Below are 22,826 nucleotides of genomic sequence, written 5' to 3' on the forward strand. Positions count from 1 at the left end.
ACCAGAGCAATAACTGAATATGGCATTATTTTGGGCACTAATTGTCACAGACTTTAGAAAGAGACATTTCACAAAAACATTAAAGAACAAGAATTGCTAATAAACACTTAAGAAAACAGAGAAGTCATCAATTTGGCTGAATGATTAGACACAAATTATATCCTTCCTTGCCAGGGCTTTATAGCTCATGTTGCAGACTCTCCTCACATTGGTTTATAAAACCAATATCTTTTTTAAATAAAAGTAGCTGAAAGATAACACTCATAGCATTGAACAGGGTAAGGCATGAGATTAAATTTCATATCCTGAGTATTTTTGTTGCTTACTGCTATTTTAATAATTTTTGGCTTTTTAGTGAACTACTTCCCAGTTAAAAGAACGTTTTAAAAAATATCACATAGTAAATTATATAATGTTACTTTTTTTTACTACTATTACTCATAAAAAGGAAATTTACAGAAATCACAGGTTATAGAAGTGATCATTATAGATTGTTTTTAGCCATGGTTTTAGTTCAGGAAAAGATGAACTTTTCTTTGCTGACAATTGTTCCATAAATAAAGTTTGTGACTGTGGGTGAACTTAGCTTTCATTTTAGCCTGATGGCCATACTGAATGCTTTCCATTGCAGATGGGGTGGGTTTTTTGTTTGTTTGTTTGTTTTTGTTTTATAATTAACAACTTTCATGATTGTAAACAATATCCCATGGTAATTCCTTCCCTCCCCCCGCTTTCTCCTTTGAAACTCCACTCTCCATCATATCCCCTCCCCTCTCAATGAGTTTCTCTTTTATTTTGATGTTATCATCTTTTCCTGCTATTATGATGGTCTTGTGTAGGTAGTGTCAGACCCTATGAGGTCATGGGTCATGGATATCCAGGCCATTTTGTGTCTGGAGGAACACGTTTTAAGGAGTCCTACCCTTCCTCAGCTCTTACATTCTTTCTGACATCTCTTCTGCAATGGACCCTGAGCCTTAAAAGGTGTGATAGAGATATTGCAGTGCTGACCACCCCTCTGTCACTTCCTCTCAGCACTGTGATGCCTTCTGAGACATCCCAAGGTCACTGGCATCTGAAAAAAGAAAGTTCTTCACTGAAAAAGTGAGAGTAGCATTAATATATGGCTATGAACATTAATAGAAGTACTTAATGGGAAGTTTGATAAGCATAGTATATATATTTAGACCAATAGCAGGAGATGTTACACCTCTAGGGCTCATGGCTAACCCTGTTGTAGGTTTTCAGTATCAGGGATGTATTCCCTCTCATGGAGTAGGCCTCCAGTCAAATTAGAGGGCAGTTGGTTTCCCCCATAACAGATGTGCCACTATTGCACATGTTGGCTCATTTGGCCTGTTTGGCCAAATATAAGGCTGGCAGTGTCCACTGTGGAGTATCTTCACTGGTGATTTCTCTCTCTCCCATTGAGCTGCATACAGTATGGCTTTTTCCAGCTTTCTGTCATCTGGTCTACATGGAGGAGGTTTTCAGCTCAGTTCCAGCAGGATTTCTCAATGATCTTGCAGCCCAAGTATGTACAGTTTTCAGCAGTACAGTCTTACCATCTCTTCCTGGTGGGATCCAGGGGCTCAGCAATGGCCTATAATGTTTTGGGGGCATCAGGGACTTCTGTGGCCAACAGCTGACTAGAAGGTATCCCATCCCTGGCATTGAAAATTTTCTAGTAACTATCTATGGCTCCTATGTATTCTATTGTCCAAAAGGTTTCCATATGATTTATTTATATCCTCTTAGATTTTGATTAGCCTCCCTCCATCTTTCCTTTACTCAATCACTTCCCCTGACCTCAGTTAGGCCTTTTCACCCAATTAATCTATTCTTCTACTTACATATAAACAATACCATCCTATTAAATCCCCCTCTCCCTTCCTTTCTCTTCCCTTTATATCTCCTTTCTAGCTTACTAGCCTCTGCTACTGAGTTTTCTTCCTACTCACAAAGAAGTCTAATCATCTGTAGCTAGGATCCACATATGAGAGAAAAGGAAGTGTTTGTATTTCTTGGCCTGGGTTACCTCACCTAATATAATCCTTTCCAGGTCCATCCATTTTCCTGCAAATTTCTAACTTCGTTTTTCTTTACCTCTGAGTAGAACTCCATTGTGTAAATGTGCCACATCTTCATTATCCACTCATCAGTTGAGGGACATCTAGGCTGATTCTATTTCCTAGCTGTTTTGTATAGAGCAGCAATAAATGTGGTTGAGCAACTATCTCTAAGGTAGTGAGACGAGTCCTTCGGATATATGCCTAGGAATGCTGTAGCTGGGTCATATGGTAGATCTATTTTTAGCAGTCTCAGGAACCTCCACACTTGATTTCCACAGTGGATGGTCCAGATTACATTCCCAGCAACAGTATAGAAGGGTTCCTCTTTTTCCACATCCTCACCAGCATTTATGGTTATTTGTTTTCATGATGGTAGTCAATCTGACAGGAGTGAGATGAAATCTCAACATAGTTTTAATCTGCATTTCCCTGATGACTAGGGATGTAGAACATATTTTTAGATGTCTATATGCCATCCACGTTTCTTCTTTTGAGAACTCTCTATTTAGTTCCATAGCCCATTTTTAATTGGGTTGTTTGATTTCTTATTATTTAATTTTTTGAATTCTTTATATATCCTAGATATTAATCCTCTATCAGACATTTGGCTGGCAAAAATTTTCTCCCATTCTGTAGGTTGCCTCTTTGCTGTATTCACAGTGTCCTTTGCTATACAAAAGTTTTGTAATTTCATGAGGTCCCATTGGTTAACCTGTGGGGTTTTTTTTTAAATTTTTATTTATTTATTTGAGAGCAACAGACAGAGAGAGAAAGAGGGAGAGAGAGAAAGAGAGATAATGGGCATGCCAGGGCTTCCAGCCATTGCAAACAAACTCCAGACACATGCGCCCCCTTGTGCATCTGGCTAATGTGGGTCCTGGGGAATCAAGCCTCGAATCCAGGTCCTTAGGCTTCACAGGCAAGCGCTTAACCACTGAGCCATCTCTCCAGCCCTAACCTGTGGTTTTATTACTTGAGCAATTGGGGTTATATTCAGGAAGTCTTTGTCAAGACCGATATGGTGAAGAGTATCCCCTACTTTTTTCTCTAGCAGTTTCAGAGTTTCAAGTCTGGTATTAAGGTCTTTGATCCATTTGGATTTAATTCTTATGCATAGAGAGGTAAGGATCTATTTTCATCCTTCTAGATACATATCCAGTTTTCCCAGCACAATGTCCTGAAAAGGCTGTCTTTGCTCCAATGAGTATCTTTGGCATTTTTGTCAAATATCAGGTGGCCATAGCTACCCAGGCTTACATATGGGTCCTCTGTTCTGTTCCATTGATCTACATGTCTGTTTTTGTGCCAGTACCATGCTGTTTTTGTTACTGTGGCTTTGTAGTATAGGTTAAAATCAGGTGTGGTGATACCACCAACCTTATTTTTGTTGCTCAAAATTGTTTTAGATACTCAAAATATTTTGTGCTTCCAAATAAATTTTTGGATTTTTTTCTATTTCCATAAATAATGCCATTGTGATTTTGATGGGGATTGCATTGAATGTATAGATTGCTTTTGGTAAGATTGCCATTTTCACAATATTAATTCTTCCTATCCAGGAACAAGGAATGTTTTTCCATTTCCTACTGTGTTCTGCAATTTCTTGCTTGAGTTTTTTTAAAGTTTACTTGTGGTTTACTCTAAGGTACTTTATTATTATTATTATTATTGATGCAACTGTGAATGGGAGTGACTCTCTGATTTCATCCTCTGTGTGTTTGTTGTTAACATATAGGAAGGCTACTGATTTCTGTGTGTTTATTTTGTATCCTGCTACATGGCTGTAGGGGTTTATAAGCTCTAAAAGATTGCTGGTAGAGTCTTTAGGGTCCTTTGTGTACAGAATCATGTTATCTGCAAATAATGATAACTTAATCTCTTCCTTTCCAATTTGTATCCCTTTTATGGTTGTCTCCTACCTTATTGCTATGGCTAAGACTTCCACTACTATATTAAATAAAAGTGGGGACAGTGGACACCCTTGTCTTGTTCCTGATTTTAGTGGAAAAGCTTCAAGTTTATCTCCATTTAGTAATATGTTAGCTGTAGGCTTGTCATAAATAGCCTTTATTATTTTAAGGTATGTTCCTTCTGTTCCCAGTCTCTGTAGAACTTGCATCATGAAAGGATGTTGGATTTTGTTAAATGCTTTCTCTGCATCTAATGAGATAATCATGTAATTTTTATCCTTCAGACCATTTATATAATGTATTATGTTTCATCTCTGGGTTGAAGCCTACTTGGTCAGGGTGAATGATCTTTCTGATATATTCTTGTATTCTGTTTGCCAATATTTTGTTGAGAATTTTTACATCTATATTCATGAGGGAGATTGGTCTATAACTTTCTTTTTTTGTTCTATCTTTGCTTGGTGTTGGTATCAGGGTGATACTGGCTTTGTAGAAGGAGTTTGGTAGGATTCCTTCTTTTTCTACTTATTGGAAAAGTTTAAGAAGCATTGGTGTTAGTTCTTCCATGAAGGTCTGGTAAAACTCACCAGTGAATCCATCTGGTGTTGGACTTTTTTTAGTTGGGAGATTTTTGATAACTGCTTGGATCTCCTCACTTGTCATAGGTGGCTAATTTCATCTTGATTTAATTTAGGTAGGTCATATAAATCAAGGAAATCATCCATTTCTTTCAGAGTTTCAAACTTAGTGGAGTATATGTTCTTATAGCATGTCCTATGATTTTTTAAATTTCTCTGGTATCTGTTGTGATGTTGCCTTTGTCATTTCTAATTTCATTAATATGTGTCTCTTCTCTCTTTCTTTTGGTCAGATTTGCTAAGGGTTTATCAACCTTGTTTATCCTTTCAAAGAACCAACTCTTTGTTTCATTGATTCTTTGGACTTTTGGGGGGGGGGTTCTATTTCATTAATTTCTGTCCTAATCTTTATTATTTCTTTCCACTTACTGATTTTCAGTTTGCCTTGTTCTTCTTTTTCCAAGGTTTTAAGGTGAAGCATTAAGTTGTTTACTTTCGACCTTTCTAATTTCATAATATAGGCACTTAAAGCTATGAATTTCCCTCTTAGGACTGTCATTATTATGTCCCAAAGGTTTTGGTAAGTTGTGTTCTCATTATCATTTTACTCTATGAGTTTTTTTATTTTCTTCTTGATTTCTTCATTGACCCATTCATCATTTTTTTTTTGTTTTTTGTTTTGTTTCCAGGATTTTGTGTATGTTCTATAGCTTTTCTTGCTATTGATTTGTAGTTAGTTTGATCCCTTTGTGATCAGATAGAGTGCAAGGAGTTATATCAATTTTCCTGTATTTGTTAAGATTTGCTTTGTGTCCTAATATATGGTCTAATTTAGAGAATGTTTCATGTGCTGCTGAAAAGAATGTATATTCTGCAGCATTTTGATGGAATGTCCTGTATATATCTGTTAGGTCCATTTGTTCTATGACCTCACTTAACCCAGATGCCTCTCTGTTTATTTTTTGCCAGGATGACCTGTCAATTGATTAGAATGGGATGTTGAAGTCGCCCATTACAATTGTGTTTGGTGTTATATGTGACCTTATTTCTAATAGAGTTTGTTTGATGAATTTGGAGCTCCCATGTTAGGTGCATATATATTTAGGATTGTAATGTTCTCCTGTTAGAATTAATATAAAGTGACCTTCCTTATCTTTCCTAACTAATGTTGGACTGAAGTCTACTTTGTCAGATATTAGGATAGCAACCCCTGCTTGATTTCTAGGCCCATTTGCTTGAAACACTGTTTTCCAACCTTTCACCCTAAGATAGTGTCCATCCTTTGTAGAAAGGTAAGTTTCTTGGAGGCAACAAATGGAAGTATCCTGCTTTTTAACCCAATCTGCAAACCTATGTCTTTTGGTCAGGGCTTTGAGGCCATTGATATTAAGAGATATTATTGAAAGGCATGTGTTTATTTTTTCCATTTTTTTTTGTTTTGTAGTTCTTCTGGTTTTACCTTTGGAATTATTATTTGAGTATGGTTTGTTTTTTTCTAGTTTCCTTATATGTGTACTTTTCTTTCTCTTCAGCATGAAGGATCCTTTCAAGTATTTTCCGTAGAGCTGGTTTTGTCTGCAAATATTCCTTTAGCCTGATTTTGTTGTGGATGTCCTTATTTCCATATCTACTTGACTGAATAGCTTTTCAGGATAAAGTAACCTTTGACAGTTGTTACCCTTTAGAAGTTGAAATACATAATTCCAAGCCTTTCTGGCTTTTAAAGTTTGTGTTGAGTAACCTGCTGTGATCCTGGTGGGCTTGCCTTTGTATGTGACTAAATTTTTCTCTAACTGCTTTCAACATATTTTTTTGGTTTGTATGTTTGGTAATTTAATTATAATATGGCTATTGGGCCTTGAGAGGCCCAGAGTTGAGGCCTAGTGGAACTTCCTGAGCCTAGCTAAAGTTTGGCAAACTGCCTCTGGCCACCTATGACTTAGCAGGGGGCCAAATGGCCTCTGGCCTGCTACTTCCGCACAGGAAGTTAGAGTTAGAACCAATCATCTCAGAGGTCACAGTATGCTATTGGCCCATACACCTCACCCCATCCTAAAATCCCTGCCTTCATTCTCAACATTATATAAACAACCGCCTGTAACAATAAAGTGAGTTCCTGCTATGATGAGACTCATGGCTTGGTGGTTTTGTTCCTGGCCATTGATATCCACTCTCCTCCTCAACCCCTTGGGAAGAACCAGCAGCCTCATCCTCCCCCAGCACTACCCACCAGGGGAGCCCAGCATATGACGAGGGGATGTTCTTTCCAGATTTGTCTGTTTGGTGTTTTAAAGGATTCCTGTATCTGCATTGGCATCTCTTTCCCAATTTGGAAGTTTTCTTCTATGATTTTGTTGAAAATGCCTTTGGAGTGAAATTCTTCTCCTTCTACTATACCCTGAATTCTTATGTTAGATCTTTTCATAGTGTCCCAAATATCTTGAAATTCCCATTCATACTTTTCTATTAGTTTGTCTTTCTCTTTGTTGGACTGTATTAGATCTGCCAACTGGTCTTCTAGTTTAGATATTCTGTCCCTCTTTCATCCATTCTACTGGTGAGATTTTCTACAGAGTTTTTTTATTTCATTGACTGTTCTTCATTGCTAGTAATTCTGACTGGTTTTTCTTTATTATTTCTATTTCCTTATTTATATCTTATATTGATCTCCTTATTTCATTAAATTGGCTTCCTGTATTTTCTTTGATTCCTTTGATCTCCTGTTTGAGTCCTTTATTTCCTCTTTAATTTCCTTGAACATATTTATGTTCATTCTCTTGAAATCTTTTTCAGGCATTTCCTCTAACTCATTCTCACTGGAGGTCATTTCTGATGCATTAATACTTTTTTGTGGATTTATATTGTCTTGATTTTTTGTGTTTCTTGTGTTATAATGTACATAGTTTTGCATCTTGGATTAATTTAATGCTTAGATTTTCTAATTATCTGCACTATTATTAGATGTATCAGTCAATCTGATGTTATATATCTTCAGGGTAGGAGCTTAAGGTGCTAGGTGTAGCTCTTAAGACTCTCAGAGTATCTACAAAAGTGACCCTAGATGATGGGTTTGCCTATTATGAGAGTATTAAAGTAAGCTGAGTGAAGCAAAATACAGGCAGATTCTAAAATTTAACTAAACAATGTACACATTCAGTGAAAAACAGCACAGTATATTTATGTAGGAATAGGTATTATGACAACCAGATTCTCTAACAAAGTCACATCCTTTAGGATGTGTGTTGCCCCACACCCCTAGCCATGTCTTAGGAGGCTAAGATTTCTGATCTGTTGAGTGTTCCAAGTCAGCTTTTGACCAAGTGAGACCCTTCCCTAATGAACAACAGAAGAGGAAACAAAGGCACTATAAATCAGGAAGCAACAAATGACAAGCCGCAGATGTAGTTTATTTAAGAATACCAAATCCCACCATCCATCAGATTTAACATATAACTTATTCTGACATGGAAGGTACAATTAGCGCTTCTGATTCAAGCCTATATACCAGGCTTATATGGTGGGTACTGACCTGAGATGTCACAGTTATCTTTTGGGATTGTTTTGATCTCAGTTATGCCACACTTCTGCTTGGATCCTTCTTTGCTGCACTGTTGGCTCAGGTAGGCTGGCTGGGTCACTAGATCACTGCTCTGGTCACCTGTGCTGGGTGTCAGGTGCTGTGCAGGTGAGCTCTCTTCCTCAGGTCTCTGGTGCTCATTGGTGCATGTGCTGGTGGTGGGGGAGGGGAGGCTGTGATTAGTGGTTCTAGTTCTCCCCCTGGTCCACATGATCTTCTTCCTCACTAGCTGCTCCTCTGTTCTTCCCTGCTGTCCTCCTTTCATGTTTCTTGAGTTTGTGAGTAAAGAACCTCCTTTACCTGGCTTTTTTCCTGCATCTCAGGCCAAGCCTACTGGCTATGGCCCCACGGACCTGGTGCCTCTACCACTGTAGCCACTTCTGCTGCTTCTGTTGGATCTAGACACTCTGAATCTCTCCTACTTCTTTGCTATAGTTGATAATTTCTTATACACCTCACTTTTTTGTAGAAGAGTGTATTTTGCTGCATTTATTTTGTTTTGATTTGTTTTTGGCTTTTTGTCCCCTAGGCTGCTTTGGTGTGGTTCCTGTGCCGCCATCTTATCCGGAAGTCTTGGGTGGTTTTATGTATGGTTTCTACATGGCTTGCTTCTATGGGTGTAATTACATAATCATGGCTAATATAAATTCTTATCTAGCAAAATTGTCTAAAGTGAACAATGACTTCAAAATGGCTAAATTAGTTGTGGTGCTTTGAATGTGAATGTATCTCCCCCATATACTCAGATGTTTTATTAAGCTTGTAATTTGGGTCTCCAGACACCTGGTTAGAAAAGCTATCACTGGGAGCATTGGATCCTGGGTTTCCAATTGAATCCACAGCCCAAAGATGTGTTTGGGTCAAATATGATTGCAGACCAGAGATGTGTAGAGAGCTGTATGAGGTCTGGTGGGTGCTGGCTTGCTGCTTTTGGTGTTTGCTGGCTGTTTGGTTTTGTTTTCTCTCTGCTTGGATGTATGGAAGTAAGCAGCTTCTTCCACCATAGATGGACTTTCCCTGGATCTGTAAGCTTGAAATAAATCCCTTACTCCCATAAACTATGTTTGGTTGGATGTTTGTTCCAGCTATGTGAAGCTGACTGTGACAGAATGTGTTACCATTAGAGTGAGGTCTTGCTGAGATCAATCTGACCATGTGGACTTTCATCTATTGAAACTTCCGTGCTGGAGGAATGTTGATGGATTTGGTACTTGTAACTACAGAAATTGTATAGTCATAAGCCTAATTTTAGGGACTATTCTGTTAAGATTTTAAAAATGTGAAGTGCAGAGAGAATTGTGTTAACTTAAAAACCTTCGAAGGGGAAGGAAAGATAGCAGTGAATTTTTTGGAACTGGACTACTGGCATAAAGGCTGACTGCATCCTGCTGCCCATGTCCAAAGAGCTTGATCAAGGTTTAGTTTAAAAATAATAGACTGGGGCTGAGGAGATGGCTTAGTGGTTAAGGTATTTGCCTGCAAAGCCAAAGGGCCTTGGTTCAGTTCCCTAGGTCCCATGTAAGCCAGATGCACAAGGTGGTGCATGTGTCTGGAGTTTGTTTGCAGTGGCTGGGTACCTTGGCATGCCCGTTCTCTCTCTTTATTTCTGTCTGCCTCTCTCTCAAATAAATAAATAAAATATTTAAATATATATATATATATACTGGTATGCTTGGCAAAAGATACAGAACTGAAAGATGTATAGTTTATCACAGGAAAAATTTAAGCCAGTTTATAGTTACTGGCACAGAAACTGCTTTTAGGTAACTGAGGCTGCTATTGTCAAGTAGATTACCACCATTATGTGAGCCAACTGCTTTACATTGAAACAATGGAAAAGATATGGGAAGTGAATTCCACCCAGGAATGATTGAAAGAGAAGGAATGCAAACTCTTTTTGTTTTTTCAAATTAAATTATTGTTTATTTGGGAAAGTGCCAAACCAAGGGAAGGAAAATTGAGACATCCGCACAGTTTGAGGCCCTGTGGTGGGCCTGGAAAAAACATGAAAGAGATTTAGAGAGAACAGGAAAGAAAGTACAGAGACATTCCTATATTGAAGGCTGAAAAGGCCAGTGTATATTGCAGAAGATGGACCATGGATTGCAGTGGAGTCCCAAAGATGTTTTGGATATATCAGATCTATGTAAAGACTACTATGGAATGTTGTTATCTTGGGATAGATATTTTCTCCAGCCACTCAGCCAGCTGGAGGGACTGAATTCGAATTCCAGAGACTGTTTTCCCTGGTTATGGATGTTAGACTTGAACTGCAGATGTTTGTTGTCTCCCTGATGGATATTGACTTTATATTGATTTACTCTCCTTTTTATGCCTTATAGCAATAGAAATGTTTCTTCTGTGCCATTATGTGTTAGTAATATATAACTTATTTTGATTTCACACTTAAGAGACAGTCTTGAATCTCAAATAAGACTTGGAACTTTGGAGCTGGAGAGATGGCTTAGCGGTTAAGTGGTTGCCTGTGAAGCCTAAGGACCCCGGTTCGAGGCTCAATTCCCCAGGACCCACGTTAGCCAGATGCACAAGGGGCCGCACGCGTCTGGAATTCATTTGCAGTGGCTGGAGACCCTGGCGCACCCATTCTCTCTCTCTCTCTCTCTCTCTCTCTCTCTCTCTCTCTCTCTCTCCATTGCCTTCAAATAAATAAATAAAATTAAAAAAAAATTTTTAAAGTCTTGGAACTTTGGAACAGTGTTAAAGTTGGTAAAGACTATAAGGACCTTTGAACTTGGGCTGGATATAATTTATATTGTGATATAATCAAAAGTCTGTGGGGTCAGGGGCAAAATGTGGTGCTTTGAATGTGAATGTGTCTTTCCCATAGACGTAAGTATTTTATTAAGCTTTTAATTTGGGTCTTCAGCCACCTGGCTGGAAAAAGTGTCACTGTGAGTGGATCCTGGGGTCCAGCCCAAAGGTGTGTTTGGGGGTAGAGCTGATTCCAGCCCAAAGGTATAAAGAGACTGTGAGCTCTGGTGGGTGCCACCTTGTTGCTTATGGTGTTTGCTGGCTGTTTGGCTTTGCTTTCTCTCTGCTTGGATGTATGGAAATAAGCAGCTTCTTCCACTATTGATGGACTTCCCCTGGATCTGTAAGTTTCAAATAAATTCCTTCCTCCCAAAAAGTGTGTTTAGTTGGATGTTTGTCCCAGTAACATGGAGCTTTGTACTACACTAGTTTTATTATTTATTTATTTATTTATTTGAAAGAGAGAGAGACAGAGAGAAAATGGGCACACCAGGGCTACTAGCCACTGCAAATGAACTGCAGATGCATGCACTACCTTGTGCATCTGGCTTATGTGGGTACTGGGGAATTGAACCTGGGTCCTTAGGCTTCACAGGCAAGCACCTTAACTGCTAAGCCATCTCTCCAGCCCAAACACTAGTTTTTTTATTGTTCTGTTTTTATAAGGTAGGATCTCGCTCTAGGCCAAGTTGCCATGGAATTTACTATGTAGTCTCAGGCTAGCCCTGAATTCATAGTAATCCTCCTACATCTGCCTTCTAAGTGCTTGGATTAAAGGCATGTGCCACCATGCCCAGCTCATTTTTTATTGTTCTTTTGTTTTCCTGAGACAAAGTTTTTCCCTGTAGCCCAGGTTAGCCTGGAATTCACTATATAACCCAGTGTGGTGGTTTGATTCAGGTGTTCCTCATAAACTTAGATGTTTCTGAATGCTAGGTTCCCAGCTGATGGAGATTTGAGAATTAATGCCTCCTGGAGGCAGTATATAGTTGGGGGTGGGCTTATACACATTATAGCTAGTTTCCTCTTGCCAGGACTTGGCACACTCTCCTGCTAATGTTGTCCACCTGATGTTGGCAAGGAGGTGATATCTACCCACTGCTCATGCCACCATTTTCCCCTGCCATCATGGATTGTATTTTTATTGGTTTTCTTTTCTATTACTGTGCCTGTTTGAATCCTTCTCCCTCATTCTTCAAAACACTATAAAATACACTCTATAGGAGATAGTATTGGTGTGTACAAGAAATTAAAACTGATAAGGACTTTTTGAAAGGGTCTAAGAGGGACAGAGAGATGGCTCAGCAGTTAAAGATACTTGCTTGCAAAACATGATAGCTCAAGTTTGATTCACCAGTACCCACTTAAAGCCAGATGCACAAAGTGGTACATGCAACTGGAGTTTGTTTGCAGTGGCAAGAGGCCATTGCACACACCATTCATACTCATATTCATATTCTCCAAAGAAGTACAAAACATTTTAAAGAAGAAAGTGTCTGCAAATCTTGATCCTCTCCCACCCCCTATCCTCACTCCCTGTCATCTTCCCCATTCCCCACAAGAAGATAAAGCTGCTTTCTTTGGTTGGACTGCCATTCCAATGCCTTTTTCTCTCTTCCATAGTGATCTGGAGCCAGAATGGCTGGATAGTGTGCAGAGAAATGGAGAGCTGTTTTATTTGGAATTGAGTGAAGGTGAGGAAGAAAGTCTCCTTCCTGAAACACCAACTGTGAACCACGTAAGGTTCAGTGAAAATGAGATTATCATTGAAGAAGATGATTACAAAGAAAGAAAAAAGCATGAACCCAAGCTCAAGCGGTTTACCAGAATTTTAAAAAGTAAAAAACTTTTACCCAAGCGCTACCATAAGAAAAGCAGCAACAACGATGGGCCAGTATCCATTCTAAAGCATCAGCTCAACCCAAAGATAGGAGTGACTGTCCATCAGAGGTATAAAGACGTGACTGTTTATGTAAACCCAAAAAATCTCACTGTCACCAAAGCCAGAGAGCAGCTCAAACTTCTGGAAGTACTTGTTGGAATTATCCATCAGACTAAGTGGAGCTGGAGAAGAAGTGGGAAGCAGAGTGATGGGGAGAGACTTGTGGTGCATGGCCTGTTGCCCGGAGGATCTGCAATGAAGAGTGGCCAGGTACTAATCGGTAGGTTCTGCTGCTGAGCATGTGTCCTTGTTTACAGAGGTGCACAGTTAATGATGCACGGGAAAGGATGTGATATGAAACAGACTAAGGACTGATGAGTATATAGTACTGTATGGAATTATTGCTAATGGGGGAATCCCAAGGCAGTGTTCTTACAGTAAACATGTCAGAGTGCTGAATACATGTGTGCCTTATTCAAGCCACTAACTAATTTTCAAGTTTTGAATTATATAATTTTATTTCATTTTGGTTATATTTGCTGACAAGGAAAAGACAGTTGATTATATAGTGATAATTTAGGCTTGAGTGGCTATATCCAATGACATGATGCAAAAAATATATAATTCATGAATAAAAATACTTCTAAATTGTATGTTTGCACTTGAGTACACCAAGTCCTTGGAATAGTTTTAAACTGTTTCATTTGGCACACTTAGCAACAGTGGTGTAATACATAAATGTCCCAGTAAGGGTATTTGTCATAAAATATCTAGCCAATTTTAAGAGAAAAACAAACTCACAAGCTATTGAGCATATATTTTTAAGATGAACATTTTGTATTACTGATAATTTGTAAGACATTTGATATGATATGTAAATTAATTATAATTTTGTTACTTAAAGGCAGATTAATCAAAAGTAAAAACAGATTATTAATGAAACTTAATACTTATAAAAAATTCTAAAGTTGCTTGTCTTTAAGTTGATTCAGCTTAAGAGATTTAGACAGAGGAACTTTTGTAGATATTTTAGGGATAGTTTTAGCTGTGTCTGACTTGAATTCTAAATTTCATGTTTGTTCATTGATTGAACAGAAGCATGTTTGAACATCTAGAAAGTGCCAGAAACCCAAAGACTAATGGTCTGAATATTCCTATAAAGAAGCTCATATTATATTGGAAGAGATAGGTCATAAATAGGCATTCAGCTTCACACAGTGGTATAAACATCATGACAGATCTTTACCAAGTCCCACGGAATCTTGTAGGAAGGGCATTTGTGCCAAATGTGAGTTCCAAAATGATTGAAACAAGATCTCCACATTGTCTTTTAACAATGAGACATGGGTCCACCCAAGGAGAGCTATGCTTGTGAATTTGAATCTTGGTGGGTATATCAGTTACTTTGACAAAATATTCAGCCAGAATATCACATGAACTACCTCTAGCCTAGATTCCAATAAAATTCTTTTTCTACCCTGCAATCTTGGAAGTCTAGCCTACATAGTCCACAGTTCTCAGCTTTCTGGTCTTTCAGACTCCCACTAGAACATCCCATTAAGCTCTGCTTTCAGCATTGTGAAGCTTCTCTAGTCCAAAATTCCAAATTCTTCCTGAAAGCCAGTTCTGGAAGTTGAAGAACCACATGGTCAAGTTTATCCCAGCAGTAGCTCCACTCCCAGTACTAGTTCTGTGTAGCATTGCAGGGACAAAATACCTGACCAGAAGCAGCTTATAGAAGGAAAGGGTTTAATTCAACTTACAGTTCCAGGCAGTAGAGTCCATCATGGAGGGGAAAAATTGCCAAGAGCAGGCCACCAATGTTAAATCATCACATCAGACAGGAGGGAGTATAACAATGAATGCTGGTTTCTCAACTAGCTTTCTCTGTTTTATACCGTCCAGGAACCTAAGACCTGGGGTGGTGCCACCAGTTGAGTAATTCCTCCCATCTCAAGAAATCTAATCTAGAAACTCCCTTATAGACATGGCAAGAAATATGTTTCCATGGTGGTTCTAAATCCTGTCAAATTGACAACCAGAAATAAACCATCCCAGTAGGCATATGACCACAGGTTAAGAGGTGCTATGTGATTTAATAGATTGGATCATACTTGGGGCTAATATTCTGCATGGTTCCTCTGGAAGTACTTATTCTTGGAACCCATTTATCATTCTATGAGGAAAGCCAGGCTATGAGAAGAGACCAGGAATTGTGATCTAACCAGTACAACCTATCTGCCACCCTCCACCAGACATGAGTGAAGAACATTCCAGAAGACTCAGCCCCAACCGCATTCTTGCTATGCCTGCATGAGGAACACCCAGGGAGAACCTCAGCTGAGCCCAGAGCCAGGAGAAATAATAAATAACTGTTGTCTTAAGACACAAAGTTCTGAATGATTTGTTGTGTAGCAGTAATCACTGGAGTGGGAATGAATGCATACTTTCCACTTCTGATTTTTTTGTTATAAAGTGATGGTATAGCAGTTAGCCTGTTGCTACTAGGACAGACACCCAACCAGAAGCAGTTCATGGGAAGAAAGGATTTATTTCAGGGGAAGTTTCTTCATGGTGAAGAAAGCATGGCTTCCTGCTTACCACTTTATAACATAGTGAGAAAGGTGGGTAAGGGGAAGCAAAAGCAAGCTGTGAGCTGGTTGTCAACATCCTGTGGGCTGGACTAATCAACCTCAACTTTTGCTCCCAGTGACACCTCCTGTAGCAAGGCTCTGCCTCCTAAAGGCTTCCTCAGTTGGGGACTGAGTAGGAGGTTTAACCACAAACACTTGAGACTATGGGGGACATTTCATATCCAAATTACCACATGTGGGTGTTTGTCCTTTTAGTGCTAAAGATAACCAAGAAGTCTAGTCACAGAAATCCTGCCTGATTGTTTGCTGACCACCATGGTTTTAGCCCCTCACATGATAGGAAGCTCCAAACAAGTGCCTGTGCCAAGCCAGCTCCCCAGCCTGTGGGAAACTCCAGTAATGCACTCTCTCTACTTAGCTTAGACATCTACACTGATTGTGTTTAGATGAATCTCTATGATTCTGTCTACCCACTTCTCCTGAAACCTAATGTGGAGCAAAGAGATTGAATTATATGGAGGAAGAGAACTTCTGCTCATTAATTCTTGAAGAATTCTCACTTGACTTGCTGTTTGTATACTTCCTCTCTGAACCTACACTAAAAGGAAACATATGATTTACTATACATGTTACAGTATGGCATCAGCTATAAGTGTCAAATAATAATCTCAATGATTGTCATTCATTTATTCATTCAACAAACCTATTGGGTGCTTACTATGTGTCAAGAAGCATATCATTATTTTCTCCCTCCAAGAAAGACATATATTTGTCTTTGTAATTTATCCTGATAACAGAAAGCTTGCAAGTAAGGACCAATGTCTCAGAAAGTTTCCATATGGGAGAAAATCCAAGAGATTTGACCCTATTTCATACCAGACATAAATATCAAATTTTCAGAACAATGTACATCTGAAGTTGACAGAACAATCCCACTTTTTTTTTAATTTTTTTTTAATTTTTATTTATTTATTTGAGAGTGACAGACACAGAGAGAAAGACAGATAGAGGGAGAGAGAGAGAGAGAGAATGGGCGCGCCAGGGCTTCTAGCCTCTGCAAACGAACTCCAGACGCGTGCGCCCCCTTGTGCATCTGGGTAACGTGGGACCTGGGGAACCGAGCCTCGAACCGGGGTCCTTAGGCTTCACAGGCAAGCGCTTAACCGCTAAGCCATCTCTCCAGCCCACAATCCCACTTTTGAAAGATGATATGGAAGGACATCTTCAAGACCCAAGAAAAACATTTACTAAACATCACTAGTCACAAAATAAAGTAATTGTACACTAAAATCAAGAACTCTGGTTTTTCAAAAGTGACATCATTGTAAGAGTCAGAGGGCTTTTATAAAAAGAATCACAAATCAGTAGTGAAAATATAGACCACCCAGTCAGACAAGAACATGGATTCTACTCACAGACATGACTTGAGCTAAAGACATGAGAGTTTAAACTGCTTATTTCCATTTACATAAAGTTGCAGAACAAAGGGAGAAGGATAGTAAGTAAAGTGCCTGCATATTAAAGTGCTTGCCATTGTGCAAGCACAATGCCTAGGTTTGATTCCACATCACCCACATAAGTGCTAGGCTTAATAATCCCAGAGCTGGGGAAACAGAGATAGGGAATATCTCAGACTTGTTGGCTGCCTAGTTTAGCCAAAACCATAGATTGGGGTCCAGTGAGAGATCCTTTGTCTAAGAATAAGACTGACAGTAATAAACACCCCCAATGTCAACTTCTAGCCTCCAGATACACACAATCTGAAGACATCCAAGCATGCATGCACCATGCATGCATATACATACCACACATACAAAAAAAAGTTAAAGAATAAGAAAAATAAACTCTGTGGATAGAAGGCTTTCAGATTGAGTTGAGAAGGAATGTTAACTGATTGTGAGGATGTCATACAGTGCCTTCTGGGCACCAAAAATGCTGAGTCTTGGGGCAGTTAAGTAGGCACATAATACATCAAAATCATCAGATATACTCTTATGAATTGAATGTTACATCTCAAAAATATTTCTGACTATAAAGCACACATTGTATGAGTGTATGTGTATGTGTGTGTGTGTGTGTGTGTGTGTGTGTGTGTGTGTGTGGTGTATGTGTACATATACATATAGTGTATGCACATGTATGTGCAGATACACACAAGTGTAGAGACCAGAGGAAAATATTGAGTGTTCTCCATCACCTTTCCACTTGTTTTTTGAGAACAGAGACTCACTGAACCTAGAGCTGCCATTTTTGGTTAGACTGGATGACCAGCAAGCCCTAGTGATTCTCCAGTCTCCACTCCCTGCAGGACTGATGTTACAAATTCAGGAGCCATGCCCAGATGTTTAAGTGAATGCCAGGAAATCAAACTCAGGGAAAATTGGGCCCTCTTAGGCCCTTATGCTTGTGTAGCAAGTGCCTCTAACTGCTGAGCCATCTCACCAGCCCCCAAAATTTTTTAAAGAAAAATTTAACACACAGATTATGCCAAACCTATTCAGTAACCATAGGTGATATTAAAAATTATATAAAATAGCATGAGAGATGGAAAGATGGCTTAGCAGTTAAGGCACTTGCCTGCGAAGCCTAAGGACCCAGGTTCAATTCCCAGTACTCATGAAAGCCAGTTGCCCAAAGTAGCGCATGCATCTTGGGTTCGTTTGCAGTGGCTAGAGGCCCTGGCATGCCCATATTCTCTCTCTCTCTCTCTCTCTCAAATAAAAAAGTAACTTAAAAAAATATTTTTTAAAAAAGCATGAAGCCATATGTGGTGGTGCATGCCTTTAATCCCAGCATTCAGAAGGCAGAGGTAGGAGTATCGCCATGAGTTCAAGGCCACCCTGAGGCTACATAATGAATTCCAGGTCAGCCTGAGCTACAGTGAGACCCTACCTCGAAAAACCAAAAAGCAAACAATAAAAATAAAAAGTAAAAGGTGTGGTAGTTTGAATGTATGGCACATAGACTCAGACTTGAAGCTTAAGTCTCTAGTGGTATAGCCATACTGGGGAAGAGGTATGTCATTGGGAGCAAAGCTCAAGTGCAGCCCTAAGGTGTGTATAGAGTTTGGGTGTATATATAGGTGTGTATAGAGTTTGGAGTCTGGCTGCTGGTGTTCTGGTTGTTTGGTGCTTGCTGGCTGTTTGATGTTGTCTTTCTGTTATAAAGGTCTGGAAAGGAGCCAACTGATTCTGTCATTAATGGTGTTGCTCTGGATTTTGTAAACCTGCAATAAGCCCTTTCCTCCCACAGGCTGCTTCTTGTCAGGTGCTTGCCCAGCATGGAGCTGACTGCAACAAAAGGATAAAAATCCTTTATGTGTTGTTTGGGTGAACTAGTAAAGACTAAATTTAATTTGTATAAGTAATCATAACTACAGTAATAGGACCATCAATAATTTTACTAACTTTTCTAGAACACTATGTTTTAAAATATTTTTTATTGATTTGCGTGAGAGACATAAAGAATGAAAATGGGTATCAGGGCCTGTTGCCGCTACAGACAAATTTAAGATGTATATGCCACTTTATACAACTGGCTTTACATGGGTACTGGGGAATCAAACTCAGGCTGCCAGACTTAGCAAACAAGTACCTTTTTAAAACTGTGAGCCATCGTACTAGACCTAGAACACTATTTTATAATTTAATGAGAAACAAAAATCTTGCACTAGCTGGGCATGGTGGTATATGCCTTTAGTTCCAGCACTCAGGAGGCAGAGGTAGGAGGATCACTATGAGTTCAAGACCAGCATGAGACTACATAGTGAACTTAGTGAATTTCAATTCAGCCTAGGCTACAGCAAGACCCTACCTTGGGCAAAAAAAAAAAAAAAAAAAAAAAAAAAGAAGTAAATAAAACAGAAAAAACCCAGTTGGGCTGGAGAGATAGTTCAGTGGTTAGGGCACTTCCTGAAAAGTCTAAAAACCTGAATTCAATTCCTCAGTACCACATAAAGCCAGATACACAGGTGACAATACATCTAGAGTTCATTTGCAATGGCTAAAGGTCCTGACACACCTATTCTCTCCCTCTCTTTCTTTTTGCCTGTCTTTCTCTGTTTGCAAATATATAAATAAGAAATAATTTTTAAAAATTCTTGTACTAAAGAAATGAGAAATTCCAGCCAAGATGGCTACCGTCTAGCTGCCCTGCAAATCCTGGGGAAGAAAAGGCAAGAAATTAAGGGTTTTCTGGGGGGCTCCGAAGGGGAGAAATCAGGGAATCGCGGATCGGGTGGGTAGACCACCCATTTCACCAAATAGCTGTTGCGCCATCCCGTGCCATATCTCGCGCCCCGTCCCACGCCCCACTGCCTTCCATGTCATCCTGTGCCCCGTCACCCTCCTGCATACGGTCCTGCGCTGCGTCCCACCACCGTCCTGCGCCCTGTCCCGCGTCCCATCCCGTGCCCTGTTGCCATCCTGTACCCTGTCCTGTGCCCTGCTGCCGCCCCGCACGTGGTCCTACGCCCCTTCTGGCACCCCCTGCAGTCCCTCGCACCACCGCCATGCCCTGTCCAGCACCCCACTGTTGTGCCCGGCCGTGGATCGCCACCACTGTGGAAGCTTAAACTGCTCTGCACATTTGCCCACATTACTGCTCCTGCCACTGCTCATTCAGTGAGTCCAGTCCTACAGCAACTGCCACACAAACCCAGACAGTGTCTCTGGCTTGTGCCAGTTCAGGTACCTTCCCAGCCAGCCCCCATTATCCTGAGATGGGGGAACACAGACTACTTCCTGGTTCCAGTGTTCCCAACCAGAGTTTGGGCTGCTTCAGGCCTTGGTACCTCGGTCCCCCTCCAAGCTCAAATACAGGCAGCTTTGGCATATTACCACTTGAGAATTCAGGCAACTTTAGTGCCCCTGTCAGGCAGTAGATAGGCGGCTCTGGCAAGTGGGAGCCAAAGCGCAGGCTGCTTGGCAACTGCCTCAGGCTGCCTCAGATTCCCATTGCACTAGAGCACATGCTGATCCACCCACCTATGTGCCTATACACTATCATGGGCAGACCACAGCACAAAAGAAATAACATGAAAAATCAAATGCAAGAAAATCCAGTTAGATCACCTAGTCCTACAATGAATAATGCATCTAACCAAAACACAGACGAACCATCAGGATCAGAACATCAAATTGAAGCTATGAGAAATGCAACCTTGACCAACCTACTGATAGAACTTGCAGGAAAGCAACAAAGGACCGATAATCATGTGGATGCTACCATCACTAAGCTAGAAAAAATTGGTAAGATATTGGAAGGACTTCAAAGAGAATTAAGGGAGTTGAGAGAGAGTGAAAAAAAGAAGAACCTTAAAAATCAGCAGGCCATACTAAATGAAGACATAAAGAAATGCAAGGATGAATTCCAAGAATCATCAAGAAAATCAGAAAATGATATGAAAAGGGAGCTTGACAGAAAAATGGAAATGATACATAGAAAAGTAGTAGAAAATGCAAACATAATTGAACAAGTCCAAAACTCTCTAGAGGCACTCAAGAATAGAGTCAGCAAAGTAGAGAATAGAAACTCTGATCTGGAAGACAAGATGGAAGAAACTGTTCAAGAGTTCAAAAACTTCAGTAAGTTCAAAAGTTCCAGTGAACAAAACATGAGGGAATTGTGGGATACACTTAAATGTCCTAATATCAGAATCATTGGAATACCAGAAGGAGAAGAATTTCAGACCAAAGGCATGGAGAACTTATTTAACAAAATAATTGAAGAAAACTTCCCCAGTCTCTTAAAAGAAAAGCCCATAAAGGTAGAAGAAGCCAGCAGAACTCCAAACAGACTAGACCAAAGGAGAAACTCTCCAAGACATATCATTAAGATTCTAACCATTGACACAAAAGAGAAAATACTAAAAGCAGCTAGGGAAAAACAGCACACCACTTTCAAAGGCAACCCCATCAGAATTACTTCACACTTCTCAATGGAAACCCTGAAAGCTAGAAGGGCCTGGGGTGAAACTCTCCAAGGTCTAAGAACCTATGGATTCCAACCTAAACTACTCTACTCGGCAAAAGTATCCCTCATAATAGATGGTGAAAGAAAAACTTTCCATGACAAAATTCAGCTTTACAACTACATGAACACAAAACCAAACCTACAGAAAGTATGTCAGGAAATTCTCCACAAGGAAGAAACAAATAACCAAACTCAAATGCCTACAAGAAGCAGACCACAACAACCAAACCCAGAGTAGACACAAAAAACTTCAAAGCCCATGAAAACACCAAAACACATCTACCACCACAATATGGCAGGATCAAATCAAATCTTACAGTCATTACCCTAAATATTAATGGCTTAAATTCACCCATCAAGAGACACAAGCTAATAGGATGGATCAAAAACTTAGACCCCTCCATCGGTTGCCTTCAAGAAACCCACCTCACCACTAAAGACAGAACCCCCTCAGGGTAAAGGGGTGGAAGACAATATTTCAAGCAAATGGGAATAAGAAACAAGCAGGTGTAGCTATATTAATATCAGATAAAATAGACTTCAAACCAAAAATAATCAAAAACCACAAAGAAGGCCACTTCCTACTTATCAAGAAAATGATCCATCAAGAGGATGTTAAAATCATATCTGTATGCACCAAACACAGGGACACCACAGTTCATAAAACAAAACTTACTGGACAATAAAACAGAAATAACCACCAACACCATCATAGCTGGGGACTTCAATACACCATTATCAGTAATGGACAGATCATCCAAACAGAAACTCAACAGGGAAGTAAGAGAGCTCAACAAAACCATAGAACACTTAGACCTAACAGACATCTACAGAACTTTCCATCCCAAATCCACAGACTACACATTCTTCTCAGCAGCCCATGGAACATTCTCTAAAATAGACCATATACTGGGTCACAAAGACTCCCTCCACATATTTAGGAAAATTGACATAATTCCCTGCATGATATCAGATCACAATGCTATATTGCTAGAAATCAACAACAACCTCCCCCCCAAAAATCCCAACGGCACCTGGAAACTGAATAGCACACTCTTAAACAATAAATGAATAGTGGATGAAATAAAAAAGGAAATTGCAAAATTCCTGGAATTGAATGACAATGAGACACATCATACCAAAACTTATGGGACACAATGAAGGCATTCTTCAGGGGAAAATTCATAGCACTCAAGGCCTTCATAAAAAAGAAAAAAAGATTCCAAATCAATAACCTAACCATCCACCTAAAGGCACTGGTAAAACAAGTAAAATCCAACCCAAAGAGCTCCAGAAGGAAAGAAATAATTAAAATCAGAACAGAATTAATGAATTGGAAACCAAGGAAACAATTAAGGCAATTGACAAAACAAAGAGCTGGTTCTTTGAAAAAATAAAGAAGATTGACAAACCCCTGGCCAATTTGATCAAGCAAAAAAAGGAGAGGCTTCAAATTAACAAAATTCAA

General features: G+C 39.6%; 1 protein-coding gene across 2 annotated transcripts in view; it reads left to right on the forward strand.

The window, feature by feature from the left end:
- Positions 1–22,826, forward strand: part of Intu (inturned planar cell polarity protein) — a 101,199-nt gene that overhangs the window by 14,425 nt on the left and 63,948 nt on the right. For both annotated transcript variants that reach the window (XM_045131939.1, XM_045131940.1), the window contains exon 2: positions 12,533–13,071. In XM_045131939.1, the coding sequence (XP_044987874.1) occupies positions 12,533–13,071 (539 nt within the window). The remainder of the gene's footprint in view (positions 1–12,532; positions 13,072–22,826) is intronic.

Source organism: Jaculus jaculus, chromosome 12, assembly GCF_020740685.1.
Source record: "Jaculus jaculus isolate mJacJac1 chromosome 12, mJacJac1.mat.Y.cur, whole genome shotgun sequence".
NCBI lineage: Eukaryota > Metazoa > Chordata > Mammalia > Rodentia > Dipodidae > Jaculus > Jaculus jaculus.